This window comes from Theropithecus gelada, chromosome 9, assembly GCF_003255815.1.
Source record: "Theropithecus gelada isolate Dixy chromosome 9, Tgel_1.0, whole genome shotgun sequence".
Taxonomy (NCBI): domain Eukaryota; kingdom Metazoa; phylum Chordata; class Mammalia; order Primates; family Cercopithecidae; genus Theropithecus; species Theropithecus gelada.
Genome location: NC_037677.1, coordinates 92,974,607 through 92,993,745, shown reverse-complemented (window position 1 = coordinate 92,993,745; position 19,139 = coordinate 92,974,607). Strand labels below are relative to the sequence as shown.

The following is a 19,139-nucleotide window of genomic DNA, read 5'->3' as shown; positions in this document are numbered from 1 at the left end:
TAGGCTTGGGTGGGGAGCATTGGACAAATAACTGGCAGTCTGAGGGCATGAGAGATGTATCTGCAGCTACCACCTATAATATTTCCCTAACATTGTGGATCTTTTTTTTCCAATATCCCAAATTATGATTGAAGTGATAATTTTAAACTGCATCCTTATTGCCATTTATTTTCAGCGTTCCTTTTATTTTGCTGATTTCCCAGGGACAGATCCAGTAGTTGAGGTATGAAAAGGAGACATGTGCGGGGCACGGTGGCTCACGCCTGTAATCCCAGCACTTTGGGAGGCCGAGGCGGGTGGATCACGAGGTCAGGAGATTGAGACCATCCTGGCTAACATGGTGAAACCCTGTCTCTACTGAAAACGCAAAAAAAAAAAAAATTAGCCGGGCATGGCAGTGGGCGCCTGTAGTCCCAGCTACTCGGGAGGGTGAGGCAGAAGAATGGCGTGAACCCGGGAGGCGGAGCTTGCAGTGAGCCGAGATCGCGCCACTGCACTCCAGCCTGGGCGACTGAGCCAGACTCCGTCTCGAAAAAAAAAGAAAAAAAAAAAGAAAAGGAGACATGTTAAGTTTTGGTACTATATATACACATGTGTACGTCTTACTGGGAATGGGTAGATCATAGGTTATTAGAGAAAGTACTAGACTAGGGATCTGGAAACCTTGATTTTAATTTTGGTTTGACCACTAGTAGCTGGGTAACCTTGGCAGATGGTGATGTAAGCACTTCCCTGAAATTTTGAGATATTAGGGAGTTGTATTATTCCATTCTAACACCACTATAAAGAAGTACTTAAGACTATGTAATTTAAAAAGAGAAGAGGTTTAATTGGCTCAAGGCTCTGCAGGCTATAATGGAAGCATAGCAGCATCTGCTCAGCTTCTGGGGAGACCTTAGGAAACTTACAATCATGGCGGAAGGTGAAGGGGAAGCCAAGAGTGGCCAGGAGTAGGAGGGAGAGAGGACGGAGGTGCCACATGCTTTTAAACATTAGATCCCAGGAGAACTCACTATCGCAATGACAGCACCAAGTAGGGGTGATGTCAAACCATGAGAAGATGCCCCTGTGATTTAATCACCTCCCACCAGGCTCCACCTCCAGCATTGGGGATTACATTTCAGCATGAGATTTGAGTGGGGATGCAGATCCAAACCCTATCAGTAGTATACATATATAAGGTGATAATTGTTACAATGAAAATGATACTAATGACAAAGCATGAACTTTGGGAATCAAATTAGTGTTTGGTTATGCTGAGTTGTTTATCACTTTTTCACTGTAGTATGACCATGACGTGTGTTTGCTGAGTAGTTAATGAAGAGTAGAAGTCCAGTTTGCACTTTTGCCTTATTCTAACCATGAAGAATAATGGTAATATTGCTTTTTTATTAAGAAAGAAAAAAAACAAACAAACGTAATGAGCCTTTAGCTTCTAGGATATTTTAAATATTAAGTGGTATTACCTTGCATAAAGTATTTTTTCTTTTTTAGGTATTGTTGGTGAGGCTGATGAAAATGGAGAAGATTACTATCTTTGGACCTACAAAAAACTTGAAATAGGTTTTAATGGAAATCGAATTGTTGATGTTAATCTAACTAGTGAAGGAAAGGTGAAACTGGTTCCGAATACTAAAATCCAGATGTCATATTCAGTAAGTATTCAAATAGTTTAATGTAGGAAGTAGTGTTTGTGACCTAATGTCAACAATTTGTGGCTTTGAGCTTTAGTAGATGAATATGTAGCTTGAAATGGGATGCAACAGAATATTATTAAAACTATATTTTCTCAGTGTATCTAAGTAAGCCTCCTAAAAGCAAATTGAGGATTTGCTTCAGGTCTGTAGTATTAGATACCAGTTATGCCTTTGCAGGACCTAAACCTTTTGGTACAGTCAAGTTTACTGTTGTAACTGGGTAATTAGACTAACCCAGTCATGTATTTTTATGGTTATGTTTTTAGATTGCAGTACTTCATGTTGTTTCCCTTTCCTTTTTAATGTTGCAGATAGAAGTGATGCTGTATTGAAAGTTGCTGGATAGATAGTTTATCATGGTTTGCTCTGTCAGTTGGAATAATATACTCCTGCACAGTGAGAGCTTGTCAGAGCCTTTTAGCAACTGTCAGGCTATTTCTGTTCTCTTAGGCTTAAAAATAGTGGAAATGAGAGAGAAATTCAGTGTAGATAGACTTTCTGCCAGTCATTGCCTCGTAACTGGAATGAGTCCATTGCTAATAGTCAGTTTTGAAAGTTTTTCAAGCTTTGTGCATATGTACCTGATGCAAATAATCCTTGTATAACTGAACTTAATGAAGAAATTTTATAGTTGTAATTAAAGTAATGCAGTCTAAAAATAAAGATGTACAGAATCTTTTTTATTATTATTATTCGTTCAAATATTTATTGAGCAGCTAAGGAGATACAAAGGTGATCCAGAACATGGTCAGAGGTGAGGCAAATGCACAAGTAATAGAAAGCAAAGGGCAAGGTTCACTGAATCACAGCAGTCAGAAGGAAGTGCTTTAGGGAACCAAGAGTGAGATTGTTTCCAGCCTGAAGAGGCATCCGTGGCAAATCAGAAAAGGGGATTGAGATTAAAATAGAAGACTTCACTCTGGATTGTTGATGATACTCAGTATGGACTACATTTGTTTCTCCTTTTCCTTTCTCACCATCTTTGGGCTTAATTTACCAGTAGTGCCCAGGACTGTTCAATGCACTTTTTCTATACTTGCATGCATTTTTGCTTTAATGTCTTCTACAGAACTAGGTCCTTTTGGTGTTTTAGGAGGTTTTTTTTCCTGTTTTTGAAGGATTTTTGTCCTTTTGATCTTGGTGTTGATGATTTTGAGTCTTTTCCATTCTGATTTGACTTTTGTGCATTTATGGCTGGATTGTCTTGTGTAGATTTCTTCACTGGTGCTTTTTCTTCAATTTCCCCATCATCAAAATCATTATCATAATCATCTTCATCAACAGCAAGTTTTACTTTTTTCTGTAGAACCTTGCTACCACCTCCAGGGACAGATCGCTTTCCAGATACCCTTAAGAGTTTCACCTCCTCCTCTTTATCTTCTGATTCTGCATCTTCCTCCACAGCTACTAAGTGCTGTCCACTAATTCGCACTGGCCCTGAACCACACTTCAACCATAAGAGCACCGGTGGTGTGATTTCAAAGCTTCCAAGGGAAACTGTTGGCAGTACAGACATTTTCAAAGTCGCCAGTGTTACTTTAATTGGACTGCCTTTGTAATTCATTGCCTCTGCTTCAACAATGTGCAGCCCTTTGCATCAGCCCCTAAACTGACTGTTCTTAAAGATAATTGATGCTCATTTTCATCATTATCCACCTTAAAGTGATAATCTTTGTTGGCCTTTAGTTCACAACCGAAAAGATAGTTTTGGGGCCTCAGGGACACATGTCTGTGTCCATCGAATCTTCCATGGGGTAGCAGCACACAGGTGGGAGAGAAGGCAGACAGAGATAAATGACTTCTGCTCAAGAGAACAGCTGCGCAGGACAGAATCACACCAGGCAGATGTACAGATTCTTATTTTAATTGATTTAGACACTTGTGATAATGAGCTTATACTAATTCAGTTCATGTCACATTTATCAGGTCATAATATGTAAGTCAACGAAAGTAAACAGTCCCTTGAGAACTGAAATGACCCCTCTAAGGAAAGTTGTTAAGTTTTGTCAATAAACAGAAAAGTTGATTAGTTTTATCATAACTGTTTCCATTTCTCATGTTGTAAGTAACTTTCCTCCATTTCTCTAGTGAATTTTAATTCTTGGTGTGTGTAAATAGTTCTGTATTTTGCTCAAAGTTCTGTCATCAGATTATTTGTTTACTGGCCTTTATTTTCAAATGAAAAATTTTTTTCAGGTAAAATGGAAAAAGTCAGATGTAAAATTTGAAGATCGATTTGACAAATACCTTGATCCGTCCTTTTTCCAACATCGGGTAGGTAAATAGTGTAATTTAAGACGTTGAATATGTACACCAATTCGTTTAACAAACATTGAGCGTCTGTCATTTGCAGGGCACTGTGTTGAGGATGGTGGATTAAAAGATTTAGCTAATAGTGATTTAAAGCATGAGCTTGAAATCGTAAGGGTGATAGGGAGTTTTAGAGGAGCAATAAAAAAACTTCCTTCTTTGTGCTTGTGGTTTAAACCAATTAAGAGATATACAAAGAAGAATATAACATATGGGAAGCCAAAATATCACTAATAAGGTGAATATTAGGTGACTGCATTGCAGAATGGATAGCGCATTGGACTTCTAATAGGGTGAGTAGTGGAGAATGTGGCTTATATCTGTGATCAAGTGGGCTTCTTACTACTGAAACTCAGAATTAGACTTAACACACTCAGAGTATATTGTAGGCTTCCCTACATGGGCACTTGCCCTTATACAACTTACGGTGTGAGAAGGAACAGAATGTGTGCATCAGAAGGAGGTAATGAGAGAGTGGATTGAGATCAGGAATTTTTGCTTGTGGAAATCCATCCATGTAGAAAGAAACGTCAAGAATGGGAAGAAATGCCCCCCGCCCCCACTTCTCCCAGCCCCCACTGACAGATACTCGCTGAATTTTAGTTCATGAAGCCAGTGACATTAGTGTTGGTTTTGTACAGGTAGTTTTGATTCTTTATAGCAAAAATCACACTTTGTTTTGGTGGTTTCCTCCTCAAGGATGGAGATAAAAAGACAGGGCATAAGAGGATATATCTGTTCTTCTGACTTTCTTCCTGAATTGCTGCTTCTTTGTTTTGATCTAATCTTTTGGACTAGAATTTTAAAGTTTATTAATCACCTATTTTTGAGATGGTCCGTAAGTTTTTGTTGTCTCAGATTTACATATTACTGTTAGGTTCCATTCTTAGACTCTACTGGAACCTATCACTATTTCTGATCTTCCTCAGAGTTCAAAGATTTTAACAATTAAGCTATTTGGGATTTAGTCTTTTTGAGACAGTCTTGCTCTGTCCCCTGGGCTGGAGTGCAGTGGCGTGATCTCATCCCACTGCAACGTCGGCCTCCTGGGTTCAAGCGATTCTCCTGCCTCAGCCTCCCGAGTAGCTGGGATTACAGGCACGCACTACCACGCCTGGCTAATTTTTGTATTTTTTTAGTAGAGATGGGGTTTCACCGTGTTAGTCAGGCTGGTCTTGAGCTCCTGACCTCAAATGATCCACCTGCCTTGGCCTCCCAAAGTGCTGACATTACAGGCGTGAGCCACTGCGCCCCGCCTGGACTGTTTTTACTGAAGGATTTAGCATATTACTCTTGGAGCTAAAATTTTCTCCCCTACCTCAATCCCCACCTCAACTCCACCTGCTATGTGTTCTCCTCAAGTATAATGCTCAGGCAATCCTGAGGGTATGGATGCAGATAATTTCAAGATTTAGATAACATTTGAGGATATGAAGGCTCTTAACTGGCACTCCCTACTGGAACTCTTAGGTCTGCCTTGTTTCTAGCCCCACTGGGCATTGACAACTTAGGGGAAAGACTGCCTTTTAGTATTTTCACTATAGAGCAGTATACTGTATTTATTATTTCAACACATTAATTGAGCACCTGCTATCTGCCAAGCACTGTATTAGGTAAGTAGGGATACATTAGAAAATAAAGGCAAAGATCTATACCCTCTAGGAACTTATGTTTTAGTCGAGGAGATGTGAAATAAATACAATAAGTAAAACACACTATATTCAAAGAGAAGTGTGTCAAAAAAGAAAAAGTAGACAGCAGAACAAGAGTACCGGGGGTCGGGTAAGTTACAGTTTTATATTCTGTAGTCAAGGTAAGCCTCTGAAATGGACTGTTGAGCAAAAGCTTGAAGGAGTTGAAGGAAATAAAAAATGTGGGTAATGTGGGTATTTAGGGGAAAGAGTATTCCAGGCAGAGGCAACACCATTGAAAAGCCTATTAAAGGGAAGATACGCTTATTGTGGTTTGAGGACCTGAAAGAAGATGAAGTCAGAGAGGTAGCAGGAGCCAGATCATCCATGGTCATTTTAAGGACTTTGGATTTTACTCTTGAGTGCAAAGGGGGCTGGGGAGCACTGTAGTGTTTTCAGCAGGGGGGCAACAAATCTGACTTTTGTTTTAAAAGGATCAGATTATTATGTGGGTTCAGGAAGTCAAGGGTAGAAGCAGGGAGAACAGTGGAGAGGCTGATACAGCAATCCAGGTAAGAGGTAAGGTAACTCAGATCAGGGTGGTAGCAGGGTAGGTGATGAAAAGATGTTAGATTGTGAGTGTATTTTGAAGTTAAAGCCGGAGGCATTTCCTGATTGATAGGAAGGTGAAGAAGAGTTGAGACAAACTCTAGGGTTTTTAGTCTGAGTGGAGCTGACATCCCTGGGGATGTATTTCGAGGAGATTTAGAGGGGAAGGTTAGGGTATGGTTTGGGACATGTTAGTTTTGGTGTGTCTGTATGATATCCAAATGGAAATATTGAGCTTCAAATTGGATATATCAGTCCTGGAGTTCAGGAGAGAGGTCTGGGCTAGGGATACAAATTTTGCAGTAATTGGCATATAGATCATATTTGTAGCTATGAGACTGAATGTAATAATTGGTAAGGAAGGGAAATGTAGGAAGAGAAGAGTACCAAGGACTAAGCCCTGGGTACAGTACTAAGAGTTTAGGAAGAACAGGGGAGTTCAGTTAAGGGCTTTGGGAGGAAAAAAAGAATGCATGGTGTTCTGAATGCCGAGAGAAGAAAGTGTATCGTGGAGGATCGAGAGACGAGTCCTGAATTTTTGCTGATGGGTCAAGTAAGATGAGCACTGAAAAGTGACTGTTGGATTAACCTGGAGTCATTGGTGAACTTGACAAGAATTTTGGTATAATGATGGGGCATTCAGAATCTGAACAGAGCTTCTGTAAGAGAGAATGGGAGGAGAGGAATTGGAGACACCAAGTATGGACTTGTGAGGAGCTTGGCTGCTAAAGGGAGCAAAGAAATGGTGCAGTAGCCAGTGTAGAAAATGGAATTAGGAGATTTTTCTTTTTCTTTTTTTTTAAGATGTAAGAAAAACATTATATGCTGATGGGGTTCAGTGGAGGTTGCAAAACTGGCAGTGCAGGAGAAAAAGGAGAGAAATACTGCATCGTTTTCCTTAAGTAGAAGGAGAGGATATGATGTGCAAGTATAGGGATTGCTTCTAATACGGTGACTAACAGCACAGGCAAAGGAGCTAGAGCTGAATTCAAACTCTGATGCTTTGCTGCATACTATTACCTTGGTTAAATGATTCGGTCCTTAAGCTTCTGTTCCCTTAATAGTGAAGCAAGGATTATAGTACCTTGCAGAGCTGTTGGAGAATTTCACGTTGATATAAAGCACCCAGTTCAGTGTTTGGCACATAGCAGGTAAGAGGTAGTATTGTTGGTATAGTTATTTATCTCCAGTTGTGTTCTAAAATTTATGACAAATTGAGGGTGCAGCTTCAGGATTAGTAACACTAGAGGGTGCTGGCATGCAGCAATTAGTAGGGTTAGTAAATGTCTTTGTGACATCAGGTTTCTTTATTTTTAAGAAGTATTTTCCCTGGTATAATAATTTCACAATTATACAACATCTCATAATTTTTAGAATAAAGGAATGTTATAAAATTTCAGGTTATTACTACATTATAATAGATTAGTATATATCTTAGATTAGAAAATAGAGCTTTTGTTAGAAATTTCAACGTTTAATGTGTGTCTAATTAGTATAGTTACTAGTAATTATATAAAACTTAAAAAATTTGATAAATTGACTAAAAGAAGGTATGTGTCATTTTTCTTTCCCTTTCGAGCTTTTCTGGGGTAACATCTCAGGGTGGGAGCAAAATAAAATCTTTGGAAAATCATAGACTGCTTTTATGAACCTTAAATGATACTTTTACAATAAACTAGATTTATATAATCTTTTTTGAGCAAACATTTCAAAAAACAATGCATTTCTTGATTCCTTTATAATTTCACTAGATTACTCAATAAATTGTTGAATGAAGTAAGGAATAATTTTCTGAAGAGGCTGTCTCCTGTTTTTCAAGAAGAGCCGTAGAGTTTATCCCGTCCCTGAAATCTCAGGGTGGGTAGCAGAGCCAGGACTGCCCTTCAGCTTCATGCACATATTCAGCACGTTAGTCCAAGTTAACATATGTCCTAATCATACACAGCAATACATATGTATGTACCTGTAGAATTTTAGAGCAGGAGGATATCTGTGAAGAACTGGAATATGTAGATAAGAGGTTTCATGGAGGGAAAGGTACTTGTGTTGGAATATAAAGACTGGGTAGAATTTGCTAAGGGGAGTAGAAATAGATCCCATGTGAGAAGAAATTATGAGAAAAATGCAGAGGTGGAAGTGAGTATGCTGTGCTTGTGGGTTCTTGAAGAGGAATAAGCCTTATTGGAATATAGCATATAATGGAAAGAAAAGCTGACTAGATAAGGTGAGATGGCCATATTACAGGGAGTATAGAATGTTGGAGAAAGTAGCTTAGATTTGATATAAGAGAAATAGGGTATACAACTCTAAGTTTTATAATAGTGGAGTGATATATGAACATGCTTTGGAAAGATTTCCTTGATAGCTTTTTACAGGATAGATAGGAAGGGGAGAGACCAACAAACAGGCCAACTAGGAGGCCATTAGTGCTATCAAGGTATGAGGTGACGGCATGGGAATGAAGCAGAATGGATAGATACAAGTCATTTTGTAAAAAGAATGCTTAATAATACTTATGAAGAATTAAGGAGAAGGAAGAGCCAGAGATAATTGTAAAATTTCAAAGCCAAATGTTAGTACCATTAGCAGAAGTTAGAGAATCAGAAACAAGTATTATATGTGAGGTGGAAGATTATGAGTGTACTTTAGGGCAGTCTGAGTCTGACATTCCAGAAAGACATTCAAGTGGAAATTATTGTAGTTACCAAAAACCTGAAACATGAGGGTGAAAGAAGACTAGTGATTTGGGGTGGGATGGGAGGTGGGGGAGAGGGTGTTATCATCATCATTGGAATGCTGGTTAAAAGTTCTGAGAACCTAAAGAAGTCACAGCAGAGTACTAAGACTGGAGCTTTTGGAGAAGTTCACAAAGGATGGGAGGAGCCAGCATGGAAGATGAAAGAGGAGAAGCAGCAGTGAAGTAGGATGCTTTCCTGACAAGGAAAGGTCAGATGTGGCAGAGAGATCAAGGAGAGTGAGGCAGATAATTGGCCGCTGAATCTGTTTAGAAGTTCATTGCAGGCCTTTGAGAGAAATTTTGTGGGACAAAAGTGAGATTGTATTGTGTTTTGGAGGAAGTGAGGGAAGAACTGGAACATGTCTCCTTTGAAAAGTATTGACATTGAAAGGATCGGGAGGTGAGAAGATGAAAAGAATGAGGGACAAAAGATGAAGCAAACACTTCAGAAGAGAATAATAGCAATAACAATAACTTTTAGATTTTATTTAGTGTTTATGATGTGCCAGGCTTACCTTTGTTGTTTAAACTTTATGACAACCCCAGGGAGTAGACATCATTGTAGATAAGGACCTTTGGAGATTGCTGATGCTGGTGAAAGGTGGAGGGGTTGGGATGCAAAATGAGAGGAGAAAAAGACACCTCAAAATGTGGATGTGGAAAGATTGTGTCATGATGGATAGTAGAAGACAGAATTAGCTTCAAGGGAAGGCAGGAGAAAGGATGGTATTGGGGCCTTGAAGAGAGGAGAGAAATTTGGGCACTATCCCTAAAGATCTTTTGGGAATTAAAATGTAAATAAATAACTGGGCAGTGCCACAGACCTAGTTCAAATCAGATGTGCTACATTTTGAGTAGTACCTTGTGACTATGAACCAGAATCTAGATGTAATATTGTAACAAATGTGTGGATAAAATCAAAGCCAAGTGCTTCAAGAACATTGAGGAACTAAAGGATGCCTCAATATTCTATGTAACATGGGTTTGGAAAGGGCTGCATAATGATAGTGATAGGGTGAGGATGAACTAACCTGGAGCAAGTGAAGCAAATCATTCAGAATGGTAACCTAAGTCCATGGCAGCCAACTATAATGGTTTAGTCTTAGTATTTTAAGGAGGTTTTCAGATTGTTCAGTTAGAGAGAAGGGAACTAACATTTACTGAGCATCTAAGGTGCCATGCTTTATATATACATTATTAAACCCCACAAAGCAATGACAAGATAAGTATTATCTCCTCCATTTTCCAGATGAGAAAACTGCAGTCACATAGCCGGAAATTGGCTATGTTTTACTCCAGAGCCCATGTTTTTTCCATATAATGCTGAATAGTATAGGTTATCTGGCCAATTGTACTTTTTTTTTTAAACAATAACTTTGATTTTGAAAATTTATATAAATGGTAGCTTGTTTTCAACATATGGGAGCTTATTGTAAAGAAAACCAATCCCCTTAGCATAATAAATACTCATCCTCAAAGTGTCTTAAATTTGGATTTTTGTCTAAAAGATTTAATTAAAGACTTTTTTTTTCTTTGCATTAACATCCAGTTGTCCTTGTGGAACCTATGAATTTTGGGCTGGTATTGCAGGTTGGTAACATTTTATTTTCTGTTATTTTAGATTCATTGGTTTTCAATTTTCAATTCCTTCATGATGGTGATCTTCTTGGTGGGCCTAGTTTCAATGATTTTAATGAGAACATTAAGAAAAGATTATGCTCGGTACAGCAAAGAGGAAGAAATGGATGATATGGTGAGTAAACATTTACATTATATTTGTAAAAACATTTTAACTGAGTGTTAAGTTTTAAATGTTGGAAGGTAGGTCATAATTTCTTATCGGAAGTCTTGGGGCCAGATGAGTTTCCAGAATTCAGGATTTTTAGAGTTAAGAAAGATATAAAATGCCCAGTGTGCTCTGTAACCATGCCCTGTAATCAAATAATACTATTATTTTTTTCAGCAAAACATATGAACATTCACCCGAAGTGGGATAAATAAATAGTGTAACCTCTTGTTAGTTCAAGCCAAGTTTTGCCACCAAGTAAGAGTATGTCAGACCTAAGAAACAAACTGTTAGTTCTTAGAACTCTTTATTTCAGAATTGCATCTAGGAGGATGTAGACCTGTATTAGTAACTTTCTAATACTGTTAAATATTGCTTAAAATTCAGGGAATGGGTAGAAGGATTAATTTATGTTTAGTTTAGTGGGTTCAGAGAAAAGATTTGTTTTCTAAGTTCTTTCACTAAGTTAGAGAACAAAAAGTGTGTTATATGGAGTGCTAGCTAATGGACATTCCATATAGGTAAACTGTATCATTAAATAGGAAATTTGTCTTAAGAGACAGGCTGGAGTGTAGTGGTGTGATCATAGCTCACTGTAACTTCAAACTCAAGAGCTCAAGTGATCGTGCCGCCTCAGCCTCCTGAGTAGCTAGGACTAGAGGAACAAGCCCCCACCCCTGGCTATTTTTTTATTTATTGTAGAGATAATTTCACTATGCTGCCCAGGTTGGTCCTGAGCTCCTGGCCTCAAGCAATCCTCCAGCGTTGGCCTCCCAAAGTGCTGGGATTATAGGTGTGAGCCACTGTGCCTGGCTTGGGAAATAGTTTAAAATTTTAAATTTTAATATACTAGGGTATATTGTGAAGTATCAAAGGGTTGATAAAGCATTTGGTGCCTCTTAACTGTATCTGATTAGGATTCTCCCCACCACAACAGATTACCTTGAGGGACTGCTATTCCTTAGTAAATATTGTTTTAGAAGCAAGCTGTGTTAGAAACTGTTTAAGGAACACTTGCTTACTAAGGTTGCAAAGTAAAAATTGAACTCTTTTTAAAAAAATGCTATATAGACTCTTAAATAAAAACATTCATATCGAATATTTCCCCCAAATGTTTTCTTAGATTCTAGGTGCTAAAGGACATTTCTGCATTCTTAGGGCATCTAGTACTGGTTTTGATATTCTTCTCTTTCGCTGTCCACCTAGCCCCTGATTGTATATGAGGTACAGCTATGAGGTGAATGGCAAGAATAGTGTCTGATAGTGACATTAAGAGAGTCAGTGCACTGTTCTCCCAATTTGACCATTTCTTTTTGTTACTAAACCTTTTCTTTTTCCATTATTTGAGATTCTCTGAGCGCAACCAGAAGTCAACTTCCTGAACCTCAGCATTTTAACATTGTTATTAAGGCAGTGATCATTTTAAGTTTGGAATATATTTTCTCAATATTTTGAATTTCTTTAAGTAGCTATAAATTTGGAGGGAGGAAACTTACAACTGTGATTTTTACCTATTTACTATGTTTTAGTTTGATTCTGAATGATTTGCTTTTCTCTCTATATATTTGTATATAGGATAGAGACCTAGGAGATGAATATGGATGGAAACAGGTGCATGGAGATGTATTTAGACCATCAAGTCACCCACTGATATTTTCCTCTCTCATTGGTTCTGGATGTCAGATATTTGCTGTGTCTCTCATCGTTATTATTGTTGCAATGATAGAAGATTTATATACTGAGTAAGTGCCTACACTTAACTTTATTATGTCTTTATTCTTGAATAGTTTTAATACTGGAATCTTTTAAGTCCATCATAATTAAATCGTTACTTATTTCCTTTATCTTACAATTTATGATAAATATCATAAATGCAGACAGACAAATTAAATAATGAACAGTAATCTGTATTTTTCTGTTACATGCCAAAACTTACTAGCATTACTGAACATTGTGGTTTGTTATAAAGGTTATATGTTCCATTAAAGATACAAACAGAGGTTACTTTCAATTCATAGCTGTTTGACAAAGTAAATAGGCATTTTTTTTTAAAGTTGAAGATCCAATTAGAGCTTCATCAGAAGTACAAGAATTTCAGTTACTAAGTTACTTCATATTTACCTTGAGAACTGGAAAACATCAGAGTAGAAGAAAGCACTGTAAATAATAGTAAAAAGAGTGATTAAAAAGTCACATAAGGTTAGAAAAATAATTGATGACTTCTTTAGAAAAGAACTCCTGGTTCAGTATGCATCCTATCTTGACACGATTTTTGGTAATTCTTTCTTCACAAACAAAACCATTTGTAAGAAATTCTCAATTTTAGGTCTTTGAATTATGTGAAAAAGTTATACATTCACAGAAGATCTCAGGTCCCTATTCAGTGCTCAAAGCCACAACCTCTATGAAGCAAACACATTCTGGTGCCTGGGTGGTAGCGATTATAATTCAGGCATTTTCAGGTGCTGCCTCATGAAGTCCTCAATCAGAATGACACTTTTCTCTAGTTATATTTCATGCCTCTACTTTAGTTCATAATGCATTCTTTCTTCTATATGCCTGGCATTTGGTGGGCAAGCAATAAATCCTTGCTGAAAGAATGGCTCTTTAGTTGCATATTAAATATTTAACTGTATACTAAATATTTGTTTCCTCTACTAGATAGTAAGTTCCTTGAGAGTAAAGATCAGGTCATAACTTACCTTTGAATTCTCAAAGTACCTACTTAAGGGGCTTTGCATGTGGAAGGTATTCAGTCAATGCTTGTTGAACTGAAATGAATATGTGTTAACCAACAAAGCTATTTCTCTATAGTGTTGGTTGTATTTCTTTAACCTTTTTAATTCGTTTACCACATGAGCTTCAAAATAACCCAAATCTAACTTCAGAGTTCTGGTGAGTAGTTCATATTTTCGGGTATAATGTATTTCAGATAAACTGGACCCTAAATACAAGAAAACATTTCAAATCTACCAAGAAGTCGTGCTTTACATTAAACACTGGATTAAGTTAATCACTATTGAATTGACACTGGCTGTACTTTCACAGTCTTATGAGCCACTAGAAGATAATGTCTTCTAGAATCCAAGTTTTTGCCGCTTCCTTTTCAAAATGTTAGTGTTACAATTTGGCAACTCATTTTTTTTTTTTTAATGCAGAAGCTCTTCTACTTAGAGACCTTCAACTTTTATAAATAAGAAACCACTCACTAATGTATAATATTAGCAGGCAAGTCATGCATTGTTATTTTAGCCTATAATTACTGTAAGTGGTTGTTCTGTGTTGTGTTTATTTGCAGTGAATGTAATTCATTACTTATATAAGAACTAAAGCATTAAAGATTTATTATTATATAATAGTGGCCAAGTTACTGAGGTTTCACTTTAGGTATTTCATGCACATTTGATCCCTTAATCTTCACGTCAACCCTGGGAAGGAACTATTCTATTTCTATTCTACAGACCAGGAAACTAAAGCTCAGAGAAATAATCTGAGATCAATGAGCACCCTTTATTAGTAAAGAGTGTTAGTGAGCTAGGATTGGAACCTAGGCAATCTTATTCCAGAACTCTTTTCTTAATTTGCTATGTTACGGAAATGAAAATAGAGATAATAATACAAAGTGGTGAGAAAATGAAAAATTTGCACACAAAATTGGGATAAATCACTTGAATAGGAATGATTCTAGAGGATAAAGAGCAGATAATGTAACGTAAAAATTACTTTGCCTCTGTGGTTACTATAGCAATCAGAGGAAAACTATTTTGAGGGTAAAAGATAGAGGATCAGTATCAATGTGGGTGCCTGTTATAGTGTGATGTTGAGAAGGCATAGAGTTTGAGAAGGTGAGGAGTAAGTTTGTTAGTGCTGCTGCTGCTGCAGCTACTCTGAAACTTTTCAGCGGAGAGTGGTAAGGCTGTGGCACGTGTAGGCTAAACACTTCTTCAGGTGTTCCCCTTGTTCCATCTTAGAGAGATGAGTAAGGAGGACTGTTACCTCCCTCAGCAGATTTTTCAGTGTAGATAAAAATGGTTTATTTGAGGGACAGGGGGAGGGAATGCCCATAGAATATTTGTGAACAAAGAAATAGACTTTTTAAAATAGACTTTTTAAAAATCATATGTCTGATTTTAATTTTTAAATTTTTATTTTTATTTTTTTGAGGTGGAGTCTTGCTCTGTCATCCAGGAGGGAGAGCAGCGATGCGCTCTTGGCTTGCTATCACCTCTGCCTCCCAGGTTCAAGCAGTTCTCCTGCCTCAGCCTCTTGAGTAGCTGGAATTACAGGCACCTGCCACCACACATGGCTAATTTTTGTATTTTTAGTTGAGGCGGGGTTGTGCCATGTTGGCCAGGCTGGTTTCAAACTCCTGACCTCATGTGATCTGCCTACCTTGGTCTTCCAAAGTGCTGGGATTACAGGTGTAAGCCACTGTGCCCGGCCTAAAAATCATTTTCAGCAGTATGAGGGAAACAGAGAAAGTCTCAGTGTTATTCCATCTAAAATAATAGTATTTAATATAGATGATACTACTATTTTATTTCTGTTTGCAGGCAAGAATCATAAGCAGTTGAATTAAGTTATGAAACAGACGATTCTAGTCATTTTTTTTAACAGATGGACATCTTGTTCCATATTATGGGGTTGGTTTACAGGGTCACAGAACAGTTTTAGTGTCAGCTTCTAGTATTTTTGCCAAATAAATGTGAAATACTTGCTTAGAATATATCAAAACATTTAACTGCGGTTAAAAAAATTAGCATCAGCCAGGTATCATGTAAATGCAGTTTTAACTACAAATTCATTCACTATAGAGAATCTTTTGAGTTTTATTTGTAGTCCAGGTTGTGATATTTTTGTGTTTCTGTTAAAGTTATCTTTAAAATTAAACTAATATTAATATAATAGACTGTATGATGTTTTCTTTAGATTGTTGGTTTTAATTTATCTTTTTTTTTTTTTTTTGCCTTTTTAGGAGGGGATCAATGCTCAGTACAGCCATATTTGTCTATGCTGCTACGTCTCCAGTGAATGGTTATTTTGGAGGAAGTCTGTATGCTAGACAAGGAGGTAAACTTAGGAATTCTCACTTCATGTTGTTAATTATAGATGCTAATATTTTACTATGAGATTTTGTTGGTTCGTTTGTTTTGAGAGAGTCTCACTCCATCTCCCAGGCTGGAGTGCAGTGGCGCAATCTCTGCTCACCGCAACCTCCATCTCCTGGGTTCAAGCGATTCTCATGCCTCAGCCTCCTGAGTAGCTTGGAATTACAGGTGTGTGCCACCATGCCCAGCTAATTTTTGTATTTTCAGTAGAGACGAGATTTCACCATGGTAGTCAGGCTGCTATGAAACTCCTGACCTCAAGTGATTCGGCCTCCCAAAGTGCCTGGTCTACTGTAAGGTATTTAAATTTAAAATGGGCAGAACAGCCGTTGTAAAATTCTTTGTTATCTCATTTCGCATAATTTCTGCCAAACCTATTGTGTGTTCTATCTTGCTTTTGTGGAATTCTCGCATTTTATTTCCTAAAATTGTGAATAATTAGTAGATAATCTCCCTTGTGCACCATGTAATTTGCCCTGATGAACGTGTAGGAGAGTGCATTTAAGTTATTGATACTATTTGCTTTGAGGTGCCTGGCTCTAGATGTGCTCCATGTGATGCATCTACACAGAAAAAAAGCTTTATAGATGAGTATAAAGGCGTGTGTAATGGCCTGTGGGTAAAGTTTCTGGACAATGGAAAGAGAATAGAAAGGAAAGTTATGTATTTCTGTTGACTGTTAGTGTTTATCAAAGGACCCTTTGCAAATATTTCTGCTATTCTTTGTCACAGTCTTTTGCTAAGAGCACTTTGTCTTAAATATCCTATTGCTCCTTTAATACTATTACCTGAAATTGATGGAACTAATAACACGATAGTACAAGGATATTGCTCCTTGGTGTTTTTTTCTGCAATGGCATTCAGGGGTCTTTAAATTCTCTTGTATTCCCTACAGTAGTCTGAGGTCAGAAAAGTACAAAAATTGGTAGATGTGCATATTTTAGTTTATGAATGAAGTAGTGTTGAAATACCTTAAAATTATATTTCGTTTTCCACAGCCCATCTTAAGCAGTGTCAGTAATAGGGGATCCTGCCTTCTTTTCGTAGACTGGGCACATTTACAGGTTATAGGAAATCAGAGCGTAGGATTATTTAAAATTCTCTCAGGATATCTTGGTTTGCCATTGCTTTTTTATTAATCTTCTTGACTTAATGTGACCTGTACCTTCAGTATAATTATTTGGATTGACTGAGGGAGTATCATTATGGGTTCCTGACTATTTTAGGTAGATGTTCAGTCTCTAAATTCGACTTGTGGGTATGGGAAATGAGTCCTATCATAAAAGACCACATCCTAAGGAAATAAGGATGCATGAGGCAACTTTTAATTTGAATTTGACCTGGAAACTAGTTAGGCTAAAATTTTAGTTTATGACTCTCAAAATAGTCTCCACAGCAGAAACAGATTTATTTAAAACAGGAAATTTATTTAAAGTTGGACATAAATTTGTTTTTAGTCTGATTACAAGTTAAGAACACCCAGCCCAACTTTCCTTTACTACACTTATTCTTGAAAGCTGACAGAGTTCAGGCTCAGGTCTAGGAATATCAAGTCTTACAAAATATAATCTAAAGATTATGTTCTAATTGGTAGTGTCCTGAGGAGATCTGATAGTGTCTTGATATTTTGTCTGATCAAGCCTCAAAAACTTTTAATGCAGAGGTCAACCCAGGGAATCAAGAATTTTTCAGAGTTATCTCAGGATTTGAACTACAGTGAAGCTCAAGGTCTTCACACTGTCCTCAGTGCACTATAGTGCTATAGATCTAGTTTGAAGCCAGTGGTATCCAGGACCTTAGCCAGAGACTTCAAGGGTTTGGAGAGCAGTAGAAAGCCCAGCAATGCAGATACTTGGGCTACTGATTGTACCCAGTGGAATGTGTATGGGATTATTTTTGACTGTTAGAAGGAAAGGGAGAAATAGAGAGTTGGATAAGGAGTTTTGTTTATTTGTTTATTTTATTTTATTTTTATTTTTTGCAATGGAGTTTCGCTCTTGTCTCCCAGGCTGGAGTGCAATGGCACGATCTCAGCTCACTGCAACCTCCGCCTCCTGGGTTCAGGCGATTCTCTTGCCTCAGCCTGCTTAGTAGTTAGGATTACAGGCGTGTGTCACCATGCCCAGCTAATTTTTGTGTTTTTAGTAGAGACAGGGTTTCGCCACGTTGGCCAGGCTGGTCTCGAACTCCTGACCTCAGGTGATTCGCTCACCTCAGCCTCCCAAAGTGCTGGGTTTACAGGCATGAGCCACCATGCCTGGCCACAGTTTTAGTGATACATGTCTGAATCTGAGAAGATAGTGGAAAGTACAGGAAAAAATGCTAGAAAGGTGTTGGAATTAAATAGAATAATACTTTAATTAATCACCACTTTTTTGTGTTGTTCAAATGCTGGATATCAGTTAGAAAGGAGAAGTTCTTGAAATTTACCCAGAAAAGAAATGAAACAGGAGAGAAAGCTCAGAATTAAGGAGTTTTTCTGGAGGAACGTTACGATTTTAGGTAATAATTCTGTAACAGATGTTTTAAAAGAACTTTATATAGCAGAAAACTAAAGTTAGGGTATTGCTTATTTTTCTATGGTACTTTCTATTTGGGTCCCTGTTGCCTATTACTGAGTTGAATTTTGATAGTGATTCAGTGTTTCTAAGCTGTTTGAAGATATTTTCTACCAGTTTTACACTCTGCTGTATTAATTAGAAAGACAGCTCCCTGTTGCTCTTCTGGTCTGTATGAGCACAATTGAAGATTTTTTTTTTTAATTGCGTAGTCAAAAAATTTGTTTCCTTGATTATTTGAATAATAGAAGCTCAATGTCTAGAATTTTGGCAATACACAGAGGTACAGAGAAACAGTAAAACTTATAAATCTGTAGTTCTGATTGCTGAGAGAGAGCTTATGAAACACATTGTTTTTTTTCTTTTCAAACATAGAAATGCTCTTAAGTATATACTTATTTTAGAGCTAAGAACAAACTTAGAGACTATCTAACTCAGAGTTTTTTATTTTTTATTTCATGTTTAATTTTTTTTTTTTTCCCTGTCTTAGGGTGCTGAAAAATCATAAGTGGGTTTCTGGTGAAGTTCTTTTTTTTTTTTTGACTCACTGGTTTTTAGACTTTTTTCTTCTTTTTAAAGCAGTATAACCCGCTTTTCAAATGAAAGCTTACATGAAACTCCAGTGTGTAAAACTGTTGAAAACGTAATTGTTCTGGTTGAAGCATGGGTAAGGGGATCTGGGATTTTTCTTCACCAGTGACTT

General features: G+C 37.4%; 1 protein-coding gene and 1 pseudogene across 2 annotated transcripts in view; one reads left to right on the top strand and one right to left on the bottom strand.

Moving 5' to 3' along the window:
* Positions 1-19,139, top strand: part of TM9SF3 (transmembrane 9 superfamily member 3) — a 68,676-nt gene that overhangs the window by 24,598 nt on the left and 24,939 nt on the right. For both annotated transcript variants that reach the window (XM_025396032.1, XM_025396033.1), the window contains 5 exons: positions 1,495-1,655; positions 3,894-3,971; positions 10,606-10,737; positions 12,346-12,512; positions 15,746-15,840. In XM_025396032.1, the coding sequence (XP_025251817.1) occupies positions 1,495-1,655; positions 3,894-3,971; positions 10,606-10,737; positions 12,346-12,512; positions 15,746-15,840 (633 nt within the window). The remainder of the gene's footprint in view (positions 1-1,494; positions 1,656-3,893; positions 3,972-10,605; positions 10,738-12,345; positions 12,513-15,745; positions 15,841-19,139) is intronic.
* LOC112631243 lies at positions 2,714-3,448 on the bottom strand (annotated as a pseudogene).